The 16,945-nt window shown below is 37.9% G+C and overlaps 1 protein-coding gene across 5 annotated transcripts in view; it reads right to left on the bottom strand.

Annotated features, from left to right (window-relative positions):
• The window catches only part of PARP8 (poly(ADP-ribose) polymerase family member 8), a 197,950-nt gene that overhangs the window by 44,194 nt on the left and 136,811 nt on the right, over positions 1-16,945 (bottom strand). For all 5 annotated transcript variants that reach the window (XM_064271870.1, XM_064271877.1, XM_064271879.1 and 2 more), the window contains 3 exons: positions 16,162-16,726; positions 14,754-14,804; positions 14,561-14,656 (listed from right to left, as the gene is read on the bottom strand). In XM_064271870.1, coding sequence (XP_064127940.1) covers positions 14,561-14,656; positions 14,754-14,804; positions 16,162-16,726 — 712 coding nt within the window. The remainder of the gene's footprint in view (positions 1-14,560; positions 14,657-14,753; positions 14,805-16,161; positions 16,727-16,945) is intronic.

Raw genomic sequence — 16,945 nt, 5'->3', positions numbered from 1 at the left:
ACTCCTTGAACAAAGCACTAGAGATATAACAATGTTCGATCTTTAGATTTCATTTTGCAAGGATTAAAATATATATATATATATGATCTCACTAAGCCTGAAAATATGATTAATTAAAGTCCTTAATAAAAATATTTTATAAATTAACTTTACCTGTCTCATCCTATAACAACATGTATATTATGTTGAATAATTTTGGCAAATCTCAAATAGGAATATATGTCATATATCTTCTATTTTTTTTTTTCCTGAACTTTTACCTAAAAGCTTTGTGATTTATTTTTCACACATACGTTCCTAAGGGCAAACTAATTTCTACTAAAAAAAATTTAACACAGAATCCCACATAGTGCCTTAACTTATCAAGCCTTCAATATGCATTTATGATGCAGAATTTTAAAATCAAACAGAATGAAGTTCAAAGACCGTCTTCTACTCATACTAACCAGTTGGTGTTGAACAAATCGCTTAACCTCTGTGAATCTTAATATCTCTTTTTGTACCAAGGGAACAAAAGTACCTAAACCACGTGGCTTTGTGAAAACTGAGTAAGTATGCACCATGCAAAATATCTTGCACAGGGCCTGGCACATAGCATTCAATAATCTTTCATCTGTTAACCGTACCAGATACTGAATGAATTACTATCTTCTTATTTATCTACATTTTATTTTTTCTCAGATTTTAACTAGCACGCAGGTATGGTAAAATGCACTGCTTGCTTAAAACTTTGAATTGATGAGTGATGTTAGCAAACACTGCAGATTAAAAAAAAAAAAAAAAGAACCTGGAAATTCCACCTCTCCATGAAAGCAACAACAAAACTAGAAAAAACTGTCAGAATCAACTTTTTATGAATTCTGGAAATTAACCAAAAGCCTGCAGCAACCCAGGAAGCTTCAGGAAAAGCAGATGGATCTGAGTAAGAACTGTGAGATATTTGACACTTTAAATTACCTTAATCCCATCCCCCACCCCAAGCTCAGTGGTAGCCTAGAAAATAACAGCCTGCATTTCGAGTACCAGAGGAAGAATAATGGATCTCATTCACAATAAATTGTCATTATTTCACTTGTCTGGTGGCTCCCTGGAAGACAAGCGCAAAACTGTCTTAGAAATCAACCAGTGCTAAAGCCAACACCGGGGCATTAAACAATTTACAAGCAAATATATTAGTCGCTGCAGCCTGAGGCAATGGATAAAATTTGAGGCAAACAACACACTAACCAAAAAGCCTGTGAGGAAAGGCTGGGGAATAAGATGTCCATAAAAGCTATGCAACACTCCAATGTGTTCCTAGTAATCCAGAAGACCATATGCATGCCCAGGATTGTGGACATGCTCAAGAAAGACCACTGGCTGACCCTGAGTCTCTGTGCAAGCAGGAAGTAAAGGCAAAAGCAAAATTGTAAACTGCCTGGCTGAATGTAAAGGCATATCCCAACAGGAACAGAGTCCCTATGAAAATATTGGGAGATTTTTTTTTTTTTTTTTGAATTTTGGTGTTGTAGGAAAGTCTGTCCAATAATTACCTAATAATTAAACAGAAAGTTGAGTGTCCACACTCAACAATGAATACAGACTTTACATAATTAGAAAAGTCACTAAACAAAGAACAGCAACAAACAGCATCAGTAACAAATCCTGGGAGCAGAAGAGAATCTGATTCCCAGAGTTGCCACATTACTATATTCAAATATCTAGTTTCAAACAAAAACATTTTGAAGCATCTAAAGAAACAAGAATGGACGATATACAGGAGAAAAAAGCAATCAATAGAAACTATTCCTGAGTAAAAGCACAGATGTTAGACTTACTAGACACAAACTTTAAATCAACTATTTTAAATATGTTCAAAGAGCTAAAGGAAACCATGTTTAAATAACTAAAACAAACTATGGAAACAATCTCACTGAATAAAGAATACCAATAAAAAGAAATTATAAAAACAAACCAAACAGAAACTCTGATGTTGAACAGTACAATAACTGAAATTTTTTAAATAATTAAAATTCACTAGAGGGTTGCTATGAGTCAGAATTGACTTGACAGCAATGGGTTTGATTTTTTTTAGAGGTTCTTTACAGCAGATTCGAACAGGTAAAAGAAACATTTAGTGAACTCAAAGGTAGGTCAATAGAGGTTATTCAGTTTAAGGAAGAGAAAGAAAACAAAATGAAGAAAACAAAATGAAGAAAAATGAATTAAGCCTAACAGACACGTGCCATACCATCAAGCATCCCGGCATATGCATAATGAGAGTTTCAAAGGGGCAGAGAGAAAGGGACAGAAAGAACATTTGAAAGAATAATTGCCAAAACATCCCAAATTTGATGAAAATTTTTAATCTACACATACAAGAAGCACAATGAACTCCAAAGCAGGATAAACTCAAAGAATTCCATACCCAGACATATCATAATTCAATTGTCCAAAACTAAAGGCCAAGAATGAATCTTGAAAGCAGTAAGAGAAAAGCAAATCATCATGTACAAGATATTGTCAGTAAGATTATCAGCTGATTTCTCTTCGGATGCATGGAGGTCAGAAGACGGTGGGATAACACAGTCAAAAGACTTAAAGGGGGAAAAAAATTCAACTAAAAATTCCATATCCAATTAAATTATTCTTCAAAAAATGAAGAGCGATTCTAGGGCGGGGCCAAGATGGCTGACTAGGTAGAAGCCACCTCGGATCCCTCTTGCAACGAAGACTTGGAAAAACAAGTGAATCGATCACATACGTGACAATCTACGAACCCTGACCATCAAACACAGATTTAAAGAGTTGACCTGAGTGACAGGGGAGCAAAAAGCTGCATCCTGAAGCAGCTACCGCTTCTGGAACCGGTGACCCACGCCACAGCCTTGAGCCCTTGCGGTTCCCAGGTGACGAGCGGCAGGGCTGATTGCGGCTTGCTGAGGTGAGGCAGGAACAGTACACAGCCCTAACCCCTAGCCCCCTGGGGTAATCACCGTATAGACTCAGCCAGCGCAAGCAGGCTGCACACTAACGGGGCTAATGAGAGAACGAGCAACCACGGGGAAGCAGTGACTGTTTTCGGAGCCTGGAGCCAGCATCCCAGTCAGAAAACATTGGCACCGGGCTTTGGACTGGGCGCAGGGGAGCTGAGCACAGCATCCTGAGACGGCACAAACACAGGACGTAGCCCTAGCTCCCAGACGTGACCTCGGGGGAAGCCCAGCCAGTGTACGCAGGCAGTGCAGCAACTCGGCTGACAGGAGGAGAAGTCACTGGGAGGCAGCGAAGGGTTTTGGAGCCTGGAGTGCGGCATCCCATCCGGGGAACCTCGGCGCTGGGCTTTGGACTGGGAGTGGAGGAACTGACCACGGCTTCTGAGACAGCACAAGCACAGGACATGAGCCTGACCCTCAGGGGCAATCTCGACCCAGCCAACTCACACAGGCTATACACCCCTCAGGTATCTCAGATAAAACAGTCATCACCAAGCAAGATAAGTAACTTTGTCTATATTCCTGGGTGCTACTCTCTTCTAGCTATCTGATCCCTCCCCTCCCCTTCCCAGGCGGCTTCATTAACATTGGAATTTCCTGGGCCAGGGAGTGAAGTGCTCTGTGGTGTTTTTTTTGTTTTTTTTTTTTTTTTGGCTTTTCCTAACCCATTCTCCTGCCCTGAGAGAAGCAGCTACAAAAAACCCAAGGACCGAAAATCCTTCCCTGACTTCCCGAAATTGGACTAAAAATACAGAACAAGCTCCAGCCAAGCATATGAGATCCACAGTCTTGGGCTTTCATCCCTACAGGGAAGAAGGTGGCTATTATAATGCAAAGGCAATTCTGATAGTGATCTGACTCTAATTATTTTAGCAGATTACTGGAAAGAAAAGTTTCCCAGGTCTGATATCACCACCTATTGAACAGAGCCCTCACTGACCCACAACAGGGAACTGAGGGCTGAAGCTCCACCCAAACCACTTAGCCTCCTGCCATAGGGGTCTGAGGATAGTGACACCTACCAATCTGTAGAGGTACATGCATTGGGTGCCTAAAGTACAGCTGCAGAGCCCACCCACCAAAGTGCTTTAGGAATGGAGACACACCTACCTCACTGGCACTTGGGGGAAGCCTGTCAGCATCCTGCCCACCCTGGAGTGTGATGCCCTTTTGCTACTAGAATCTGGTGCACACAACTATCACCACTACTCTTCTAAGTGAATAGGTGACAGTCTACAACACACACGGTGGCCAAAAATCAGATTCTACTCAAGAATAATGAATAGGCTCTTAGGCTTATGTATCTGGTAACAGCCCAAACCAGCTAGTAATAGGACATAAGTGATTCAAAGGCTACAACAATCAAGACAGCACAATCTAGTAGCCCATCTACGTATATTGAAAGAAAACAAAACAAGATAAGACTCAGTGAGCAAATATAAAACAAATCATTACAATATCATATAGATGGCCCGAAGACAGCAGTCGATATCAAACCACATAAAGAAGTAGACCATGATTGCTTCTACAACTCCCCAAATTAAAGAATCAAAATCTTTCCCAAATGAAGATACAATCCTGGAATTGCCAGGTGCAGAATATAAAAAACTGATTTACAGAATGCTTCAAGACATCAGGGATGACCTCAAAAATGAAATAAGGCAATCTACAGAAAAAGCCAAGGAACACACTGATAAAGCAGTTGAAGAAATCAAAAAGATTATTCAAGAACATAGTGAAAAAATTAATAAGCTGCAAGAATCCATAGAGAGACAGCATTCAGAAATCCAAAAGATTAACAGTAAAATTACAGAATTAGACAACTCATTAGGAAGTCAGAGGCGCAGAATCGAGCAATTGGAATGCAAAGTGGGGGAGTTGGAGGATAAAGCAATTGACACCAATATAGTTGAAGAAAAATCAGATAAAATAATTTTAAAAAATGAAGAAACTCTAAGAATCATGTGGGACTCTATCAAGAAGAATACCTTGCGTGTGATTGGAGTTCCAGAACAGGGAGGGATAACAGAAAATACAGAAAGAATACTTGAAGATCTGTTGGCAGAAAACTTCCCTGACATCATGAAAGATGAAAGGATATCTATCCAAGATGCTCATTGACCCCCATATAAGATTGATCCGAAAAGAGAATCACCAAGACATATTATCATCAAACCTGCCAAAACCAAAGATAAAAAGAAAATTTTAAAAGCAGCCAGGGAGAAAAGAAAGGTCTCCTACAAAGGAGAATCACTAAGTTCAGACTACTCAGCAGAAACCATGCAGTCAAGAAGGCAATGGGATGACATATATACAGCACTGAAGGAGAAAAACTGTCAGCCAAGGATCATATATCCAGAAAAACTCTCTCTCAAATATGAAGGTGAAATTAAAACATTTACAGATAAACACAAGCTTAGAGAATTTGCAAAAACCAAACCAAAGCTACAAGAAATACTAAAGGAAATTGCTTGGTCAGAAAACCAATAATATCGGATACCAACACAACACAAGGTCACAGAACAGAACATCCTGATATCAACTCAAATAGGGAAATCACAAAAACAAATTAAGATTAATTTTAAAAAGAAAAAAATGCTCAAAATAGGGAATCATTGAAGTCATTATGTAAAAGATCACAATAATCAAAAAGACGGACTAAATACAGGTGGCATAGAACTGCCACATGGAGAGGAAAACAAGGCGATATAGGATGTTACAAGTTAGGTTTTTACTTAGAAAAACAGGGGTAAATATTAAGGTAACCACAAGGAGGTCTAACAATTCCATAACTCAAAATAAAAACCAAGAAAAACATAACGACTCAGCAAACATAAATACAACTACTATGAAAATGAGGAGCACACAATTTACAAAGAAAAACGTCTCAGTACAAAAAAGTAAGTGGAAAAATGAAATTGTCAACCACACACACACAAAGGCATCAAAATGACAGCACTAAACACATACTTATCTATAATTATGCTGAATGTAAATGGACTAAATGCACCAATAAAGAGACAGAGAGTCTCAAACCAGATAAAGAAACACAATCCATCTATATGTTGCCTACAAGAGACACACTTTAGACTTAGAGACACAAACACACTAAAACTTAAAGGATGGAAAAAAATATATCAAGCAAAAAAGAACAGGAGTAGCAATACTAATTTCTGACAAAATAGACTTTATCCAGGATAAAGAAGGACACTACATAATGATTAAAGGGACAATTTACCAGGAAGATACAACCATATTAAATATTTCTGCACCCAATGACAGGGCTGCAAGATACATAAAACAAACTTTAACAGAACTGAAAAGTGAGATAGACACCTCCACAATTATAGTAGGAGACTTCAACACACCACTTTCGGAGAAGGATAAGACTTCCAGTAAGAAACTCAACAGAGACACGGAAGACCTAATTGCTACAATCAACCAACTTGACCTCATAGACTTATGCAGAACACTCCACCCAACAGCTACAAAGTATACTTTTTTTTCTAGTGCACATGGAACATTTTCTAGAATAGATCACATATTAGGTCATAAAACAAATCTTCGCAGAATCCAAAACATCGAAATATTACAAAGCATCTTCTCAGACGACAAGGCAATAAAAGTGGAAATCAATAAACAGAAAAATCAGAGAAAAGAAATCAAATACTTGGAAACTGAACAATACCCTGCTGAAAAAAGACTGGGTTATAGAAGACATTAAGGAGGGAATAAAGAAATTCACAGAATGCAACAAGAATGAAAACACTTCCTACCAAAACCTCTGGGACACAGCAAAAGCGGCGCTCAGATGTCAATTTATATCGATAAATGCACACATACATAAAGAAGAAAGAGCCAAAATCAGAGAACTGTCCCTACAACTTGAACAAAAATAGAAAGCGAGCAACAAAAGAATCCATCAGGCACCAGAAGAAAACAAATAATAAAAATTAGAGCTGAACTAAATGAATTAGAGAACAGAAAAACAATTGAAAGCATTAACAAAGCCAAAAGCTGGTACTTTGAAAAAATTAACAAAATTGATACACCATTGGCCAGACTGACTAAAGAAATACAGTAAAGGAAACAAATAACCTGAATAACAAACGAGATGGGCCACATCACAACAGACCCAACTGAAATTAGAAGAATCATATCAGATTATTATGAAAAATTATACTCTAACAAATTTACAAACCTAGAAGAAATGGATGAATTCCTAGAAAAACACCACCTACCTAAACTAACACAATCAGAAGTAGAACAACTAAATAGACCCATAACAAAAAAGAGATTAAAAAGGGAATCAAAAAACTTCCAACAAAAAAAAGCCCTGGCCCAGACGGCTTCACTGCAGAGTTCTACCAAACTTTCAGAGAAGAGTTAACACCACTACTACTAAAGGTATTTCAAAGCATAGAAAATGATGGAATACTACCTAACTCATTCTACGAAGCCACCATATCCCTGATACCAAAACCAGGTAAAGACACCACAAAAAAAGAAAATTACAGACCTATATCCCTCATGAACATAGATGCTAAAATCCTCAAGAAAATTCTAGCCAATAGAATTCAGCAACATATCAAAAAAATAATCCACCACGATCAAGTGGGATTTATTATCAGGTATGCAATTTTTTTTTTTTTTAATGCAAGGTTGGTTTAATATTAGAAAAACCATTAATGTAATCCATAATATAAATAAAACAAAAGAAAAAAACCACATGATCTTATGAATTGATGCAGAAAAGGCATTTGACAAAGTCCAACACCCATTCATGATAAAAACTCTCAGCAAAATAGAAATTGAAAGAAAATTGCTCAACATAATAAAGGGCATTTATACAAAGCCAACAGCCAACATCATTCTAAATGGAGAGAGCCTGAAAGCATTTCCCTTGAGAACCGGAACCAGACAAGGATGCCCTTTATCACCGCTCTTATTCAACATTGTGCTACAAGTCCTAGCCAGAGCAATTAGGCTAGACAAAGAAATAAAGGGCATCCAGATTGGCAAGGAAGAAGTAAAATTATCTCTATTTGCAGATGACGTGATCTTATACACAGAAAACCCTAAGGAATTCTCCAGAAAACTACTGAAACTAATAGAAGAGTTCGGCAGAGTCTCAGGTTACAAGATAAACATATAAAAATCACTTGGATTCCTCTACATCAACAAAAAGAACATTGAAGAGGAAATCACCAAATCAATACCAAAGCCCCCAAGAAGATAAAATATTTAGGAATAAATCTTACAAAGATGTAAAAGACCTATACAAAGAAAACTACAAAGTACTAGTGCAAGAAACCAAAAGGGACCTGCACAAGTGGAAAAACATACCTTGCTCCTGGATAGGAAGACTTAACACAGTAAAAACATCTATTCTACCAAAAGCCGTCTATACATACAAGGCACTTCCGATCCAAATTCCAATGACATTTTTTAATGTGATGGAGAAACAAATCACCAACTTCATATGGAAAGGAAAGAAGCCCCGGATAAGTAAACCATTACTGAAAAAGAAGAAGAAAGTGGGAGGCCTCACTCTATCTGATTTTAGAACATGTTATACAGGCACAGTAGTCAAAACAGCCTGGTACTGGTACAACAACAGGCACATAGACCAATGGAACAGAGTTGAGAACACAGATACAAATCCATCCACATACGAGCAGCTGATATTTGACAAAGGTCCAGTGTCAGTTAATTGGGGAAAAGATAGTCTTTTTAACAAATGGTACTGGCATAACTGGATATCCATTTGCAAAAAAATCAAACAGGACCCATACCTCACACCATGCACAAAAACTAACTCCAAGTGGATCAAAGACCTAAACATAAAGACTAAAACGATAAATATCATGGAGGAAAAAATAGGGACAACGTTAGGAGCCCGAATGCAAGGCATAAACAGAATACAAAACATTACTAAAAATGACGAAGAGAAACCAGGTAATTGGGAGCTCCTAAAAATCAAACACCTATGCTCATCTAAAGACTTCATCAAAAGAGTAAAAAGATTACCTACAGATTGGGAAAAAATTTTCAGCTATGACATCTCTGACCAGGGCCTGATCTCTAAAATCTATATGATTCTGTTAAAACTCAACCACAAAAAGACAAACAACCCAATCAAAAAGTGGGCAAAGGATATAAACACGCACTTCACTAAAGAAGATATTCAGGCAGCTAACAGATACATGAGAAAATGCTCTCGATCATTAGCCATTAGAGAAATGCCAATTAAAACTACAATGAGATTCCACCTCACTCCAACAAGGCTGGCATTAATCCAAAAAACACAAAATAATAAATGTTGGAGAGGCTGCGGAGAGATTGGAACTCTTATACACTGCTGGTGGGAATGTCAAATGGTACAACCACTTTGGAAATCTATCTGGCATTTTCTTAAAAAGTTAGAAATAGAACTACCATACAACCCAGAAATCCCACTCCTCAGAATATACCCTAGAGAAATAATAGCCTTTACACGAACAGTTATATGCACACCCATGTTTATTGCAGCACTGTTTACAATAGCAAAAAGCTGGAAGTAACCAAGGTGTCCATCAACAGATGAACGGTTAAATAAATTATGGTATATTCACACAATGGAATACTACGCATCGATAAAGAACAGTGACGAATCTGTGAAACATTTCATAACATGGAGGAACCTGGAAGGCATTATGCTGAGCGAAATTAGTCAGATGCAAAAGGACACATACTGCATAAGACCACTATTATAAGATCTTGAGAAATAGTATAAACTGAGAAGAACACATTCTTTTGTGCTTATGAGAGGGGGAAGGGAGGGAGGGTGGGAGAGGGTTATTTACTGATTAGTTAGTACATAAGAACTACTTTAGGTGAAGGGAAGGACAATACTCAATACAGAGAAGGTCAGCTCAACTGGACTGGACCAAAAGCAAAGAGGTTTCCGGGATGAACTGAATGCTTCGAAGGTCAGCGGAGCAAGGGTGGGGGTTTAGGGACTATGGCTTAAGGAGACTTCTAAGTCAATTGGCAAAATAAATTCTGTTATGAAAACATTCTGTATCTCACTTTGAAGTGTGGTGTCTGGGGTCTTAAATGCTAACAAGCGGCCATCTAAGATGCGTCAATTGGTCTTAACCCACCTGGATCAAAGGAGAATGAAGAACACCAAGGGCACAGGAAAACTATGAGTCCAAGAGACAGAAAGGGCCACATGAACTAGAGACTTACATCATCCTGAGACCAGAAGAACTAGATGGTGCCCAGTCACAACCGTTGACTACCCTGACAGGGAGCACAACAGAGAACCCCTGCGGGAGCAGAAGAACAGTGGGATGCAGACCCCATATTCTCATAAAAAGACCAGACTTAATGGTATGACTAAGACTAGAGGAATCCCGGCGGTCATGGTCCCCAAACCTTCTGTTGGCCCAGGACAGGAACCATTCCCAAAGACAACTCATCAGACATGGAAGGGACTGGACAATGGGTTGGAGAGAGATGCTGATGAAGGGTGAGCTACATGTATCAGGTGGACCCTTGAGACTGTGTTGGCATCTCCTGTCTGGAGGAGAGATGGGAGGGTAGAGAGGGTTAGAAACTGGCAAAACGGTCATGGAAGGAGAGACTGGAAGGAGGTAGCGAGCTGACTCATTACGGAAAGAGTAAATGGGAGGATGTAGTAAGGTGTATATAAGCTTATATGTGACAGACTGACTTGATTTGTAAACTTCCACTTAAAGCACAATAAAAATTATTTAAAAAAAAAAAAAGTGAATAGCAAATTGGTGTTTCCAGATAAAACCTGACAGCTGTTCACTAGCAGAGTTATCCTACAAGAAATGATGAAGGGAGGAGTCCTTCAGGCTGAAATGAAAGAACAGTAGACAGTAACTCAAATCTATACCAAGATAATAAAGAACACTGGTAAAGGTAATTACACAGGAAAATATAAAGACATTAGAAGCATATTTTTTTTGTTTTTAACTCCTTTTTTTTCTATCTGGTTTAAAAGATAACCACATAATGCAATAATTATACATCTATGTTGATGGGCACACAATGTATAAGAACAGTATGAATAGGGGGAAGAAGGAGGATGGATGGAGCTATATAGAAACAAAGTCTTTCAATATTATTGAAATTAAGTTGGTATTTATCCGAACTAAGCCAAAAAAACAAACCAAACTCGCTCCCATCAAGTCGATTCAGTAGAACTGCCCCATACAGTTTCCAAGGAGCAGCTGGTGGATTCGAACTGTTGACATTTTGGTTAGCAGCCATAGCTCTTAACTACTGCGCCACCACAGCTCCATACCTGAACTACTTTGTTATAAATTAAGAAGTTAACTATAATCTACAGGGCAGCCACTAAGAAAACAACTCCAGAGTAAATAGTAAAAGAAACAACAAGGGACTTAAAAGGGGCACACCAGACAATATCCAACATGAAAGAAGACAGTTAACGGAGAAATTGAGGGCCAAATAAGAGATAAGAAAATGAATAGCAAAATGGCAGAAATAGGTCCTTTCTTTTTTTTTTTTTTATAATTTTTATTGTGCTTTAAGTAAAAGTTTACAAATCAAGTCAGTCTCTCACATAAAAACTTATACACACCTTGCTACTTACTTCCAATTACTCTCCCCCTAATGAGACAGCCCGCTCTCTCTCCCTCCACTCTCTCTTTTCGTGTCCATTTCGCCAGCTTGTAATGCCCTCTACCCTCTCATTTACCCTCCAGGCAGGAGATGCCAACATAGTCTCAAGTGTCCACCTGATTCAAGAAGCTCACTCCTCACCAGCATCCCTCTCCAACTCATTGTCCAGTCCAATCCGTGTCTGAAGAGTTGGCTTTGTGAATGGTTCCTGTTCTGGGCCAGCAGAAAGTCTGGGGGCCATGACCACCGGGGCCCTTCCAGTCTCAGTCAGACCATTAAGTCTGGTCTTTTTATGAGAATCTGGGGTCTGCATCCTACTGCTCTCCTGCTCCCTCAGGGGTTCTCTGTTGTGTTCCCTGTCAAGGCAGTCATTGGTTGTAGCTAGCACCATCTAGTTCTTCTGGTCTCAGGATGATGTAGTCTCTGGTTCATGTGCCCCTTTCCATCTCTTGGGCTCGTACTTACCTTGTGTCCTTGGTGTTTTTCATTATCCTTTGATCCAGGTGGGTTGAGATCAATCAATGCATCTTAGATGGCTGCTTGCTAGTGTTTAAGACCCCAGAGGCCACTCTTCAAAGTGGGATGCAGAATATTTTCTTAATAAATTTTATTATGCCAATTGACTTAGATGTCCCCTGAAATCATGGACCCCAAACCCCTGCTCCTGCTACACTTGCCTTCGAAGCATTCAGTTTATTCAGGAAACTTCTTTGCTTTTGGCTTAGTCCAGTTGTGGTAAATAGGTCCTTTCTTATCAGTTAACTACGTTAAATGTAAACAGATTAAACTCTCCAGTTTAAATGTAGAGCTTGGCAAAATGGATAAAAGAACTTGCTCCAACTATTTTCTATATACAAAAAAATTACTTTAGAGTCAAAAACAGAAAAAGCTTGAAAGTAAAAGCATGGAAAAAGATACTTCAAGCACCACAAGAGAGCTGGAGTAGCTATACTAATATCAGACAAAATAAAATTTAAGATAAAAATTGTTATTAGAGACAAAGAAGGATATTACATAATGATAAGACTCAAAACATTAAGGAGATATAGCAATTATAAACATATATGCACCTAACAACAGATACTTAAAATACAAGAAGCAAAAATTGACAGAACTGAAGGAAGAAATAGACAATTCAACAACAATTGTTGGGGACTTCAACACCCCACTTTCAATGCATAAAGAAAAAAATCAATAACTTAAAAAGAAAAACAATAGAGAAAAATCAATGAAACAAAGAACATCTTTTTTAAAAAGATTAATAAAATCAATACATCTCTAGAAGAACTGATTTAAAAAAAGAGAAGTCTGGTGTCTGCCAGTTTTCATATGAGGAACAAAAAAAAGGATATTACTATATACTTTGCAGACATCAAAAGGATAATAAGGGAATACTAGAAACGACTCTGAATACATAAACGTGACAAGTGAGAGAAAATAGAAAAATTTCATGAAAAGCACAAACTATCTCATTTCACCCAATACGAAAGAGATTTGAATGGACCAAAAATTATTAAGAAAATTAAATACATGGCAGAAAGTTTTCGGAAAAGCTTCTAGATAGAAATAAAGGCCTCAAGATCTACTTTTGAAAATCAGCCAATAAAAACCCTGTGGATCACAACAGAATTTTGTCCAATACAGTGCTAGAAAACAAGCCCCTCGGTTGGAAGGCACTCACAAGGCAGAGTGGCTGTAACAACAGACCCGAACATACTAATGATCATGAAGATGGCACAAGACCAGGAGACATTTTATTCTGTTGTACATGTGGTCACCGTGAGTCACAGCTGACTCAACAGCAAATAACAGCAATAATGTTAGTAGCAACATTACTCGCAAAAGCTAAAGAGTAGAAACAAGCTAAACGTCAACCGTATAATGAATGGATAAATAAAATGTGGTATGGCCATGGGTTTTATAGCTATATAAAGGAATACTACTCAGCAACAAAAAAAAAGTAAAGTACCGATACAGCATGGATGAACCTTGAAATCATTATGATAAGTGAAAAAGTCAAATATAAAAGATCACATATTGTATGACTGCATTTAAATGAAACATCCAGAAAAGGCAAATCCATAAGAAAAATATATAGTAGTGCTTCTCCGAGAGTGGGAAACCCTGATGGCATAGTGGTTAAGTGCTACTATGGCTGCTCTAAGGTCAGCAGTTCAACTCCACTAGACTCTCTTTGGAGACTTCATGGGGCAGTTTTACTCTGTCCTATAGGGTGGCTATGAGCTGGAATCGACTCAATGGCAACAGATTTTTTGGTTTGGTCAGAGCGTAAAGGAGGGAGAAACTGGGAGTGACTGCTAATGGTACAGGGTTTCTTTTTGGGGTGATGGAAGTGTTCCGGAATTAAACGGTGGTGACGGTTATACAATATTGCAAATACTAAACACTGAACTTTGCACTTTAAAATGGTGAATTTTATATTACATGAGCTTTATCTCAAGAAAATATTGCAATAAAAAAAAAAGCAAAAAAACTTTGAGTAATTCTCTCCAAATACTTGATTCTTATTTCTGTACTCCCTGGACAATGCTCTGAATGTGTCAATGAGTTAGCATTTGGAGGAATCTGTTCTGATTCTACATATGCCACTCTGTACCTCTGCTAACTGGCATATGGTCTTAAAAAAAAAAAAAAGACCCGTAACATAAAAGTACACTAACTGGCCACACCAGCCCAGGGGCAAGGACGAGAAGCCAGGAGAGGGCAGGAAAGCTGGTAATGGGGAACCCGAGGTAGAGAAGGGGAGAGTGTTGACATTATTTGTATATGTCAAAGTTATGTATAGTGTATGAATTAATTTGCTCAATAAAAAGGACTTATTTTAAACCTTACTTATTTTTATCTCTTAACCTTTTGCTTTTATATTCTAAATCAGCTGAAACATTCTATCAGTGAGGACTTACCCTAAGCATGGGTCCGTTTTGAAACACGTGTGGCTCATCACAAACCACACAGTATTCATTCAATACTGGGATCCTCTGTTCAGCAAACTCAATTGTCTGAAGGCAACAACAAAGAAAAACAATTAGGTGGAGTTAGTTAATAAACAAGAAAACACACTAGTGTTTTTATAACAGAAGAAGTCTTTGTTCATACCTGGACTAGGAAGCCGCGGTCTCGTATTGGAACGCATTTTGCACCGTTTGGCTATAAAAAGCAAAGTAAAAGAACAAAGTACCTTTTTTTTAATTGGGAAAAAATATAAACTATGGTCTTTCACTTTTTGAAACAATGAATACAGGTGTGCTCTTAGACCACATGTAATATGAATTCAGTCACTGATTTTAGGATTTCTTAATTCACTCTATAATACCCTTTGTATTTCAATCTTTGTCTAAATTAAATAGCATTCTTAGCATCTGATCTTCTAATAAAAATGACTGGCACCTTTACATGATCACAAAAAATGTGTTTCTTCTATTTCTCATCGTCAAATTCAGCAGGCTCTTCATTTATAGTATTTCAAGCTCATTTTACAATTAGATACAATTCATCCTCCATGGAAATATGAGATAGCCACAGAAAGTGGCATAACACTAAACTATGTATTATTCCTAACCATACAGGAGGTAATTATGACCCTTGCTTTTGCAGAAAATCTGAAACTATCATGGGAAAATTTCCACTACATAATTCTTCTAAATCATTTTCTCCAAGCCCGTAAAGCTTAGTTCTGAAAAGAAGTGGGCTTCATGGATAGATGTTCACTCAAAGTTATCAGCATACTCAAATAAATTTTCTAAAATAAAATTTTACAGTATAATTTACAACTTAATTTTAGAAATAAATCTGTACAAGAGTAATGTAACTTACCTACTCATTTTTTTTTCAATATTTATTGTTGGATGTATCCATATTAATGATTAGCAATAAATACTCCCCACATACATATTTAGTAAATGCAAACAAAAGCTTTTTTATCTAAACTATTTTGAATATGTAAATGATATTCATAAGACCTGTTTTTTTACCTAGAAAGTGACCAGTAACAGAGGAAACTAAGAACAGCTTTAAGTGAGGTTCTGGCAAATGTTGCTTCTCTCTACAAGTAACCATATTCATGGGCAAAGTCCTCTCCTTATATATAACAAGAAGGAGATTACTCTTAATTTTAGTTATAAGGCAAACCTTGTCCTTCACTACTCAGTAAAAAAAAAAACAAAGATTAGGTAAGCTTATGTAATAAAACATTAAAATTACATGCTTGCTTAAAAGGAAAGGCTTTGTAAATCTACTTGTTTTCCTTTCCTTTTTAGCAGCATTCATTGCTACGATAGAATTTTGTGCAAGACCTTGAATCAATAGCTATACTTTTTTTGAGAACCAAAACTAACATTTCAGTATCAGTTGCAAATGTCTGGGATGCAAAACAGTATTCAAAAAGAAAAAAAGTCAGTAAGTGGAAAAACAATCTTGTTTCTTTTCTCTACTGCTTCTTACAAAGAAGTCTACTGCACCTTAGCTAACATATAATTAAGAATCCAAGATGAAAATATTTACGCACAGCAGGCTGGGAAGATGAAGATGAAGATGGTGTTAAGATACCAATAAGCCCTGAGGTAAGAGAGAGCCTCCTGCCCTCTGAGTTAGGTTCCTTGAAAAGCTCCGTTTTGGATGACTTGGGGGCACTGGAGTAAGACTTGCTGAGCAACTTGTGGTTCTTCAGTCCGTATAATTCTTCCATTCTGAGATTACTGGAGTAAGACCTACTTAACAGTTTGTGCGGCTTCAAGTTGGTGTTGTGCTCACATCGTGGATCACCGGAACAAGATCTAGTCAATAGTTTATGCGACTTCAGAGTGAGGCAGTCCTCTTGCTTAACAGCTGCAGGGCAGGGGCGGTTCAAGAGTTTGTGCGATTTAATTGTTGTCACTGCCTGCTCAGCCCTGGGATCGCTGGACAGGGAGCGCCCAAAGGTCCTGTGTGACTTCGTGGTGCACACGTCATCGGTTTTGACTGTGCTGGAACAAGTCCTCCGCAACAGCTTGTGCGTTTTGGAGATTCCATCTTGCTCCGATTTCAGTTTGGATTTGCTTTTACCACAACCAGGGGGAGGATAACTTGGCGACCTTCAAAAACGAACAATTAATACAGGGCAAATCACGAGTATAACGGACCACTGAGAAATCTCATCGGGCTCAAACTTAGCTATTCACAAAACACTGGATCTGGCTAAGTCTGGAGAGACTGCTATAAACATTTTGCTAACTCATTTTAATAGAGTCTAACCAGTTAAAACTGAAATCAAAAGCAAATTATATTTTCCGTGAAAAACAAACCAAAAAACT

The sequence above is a fragment of the Loxodonta africana genome, chromosome 2 (genome assembly GCF_030014295.1).
Source record: "Loxodonta africana isolate mLoxAfr1 chromosome 2, mLoxAfr1.hap2, whole genome shotgun sequence".
Taxonomy (NCBI): Eukaryota; Metazoa; Chordata; class Mammalia; order Proboscidea; family Elephantidae; genus Loxodonta; species Loxodonta africana.
The sequence above is the reverse complement of the archived record's forward strand: the minus strand, read 5'-3'. Positions and strand labels throughout refer to the sequence as shown.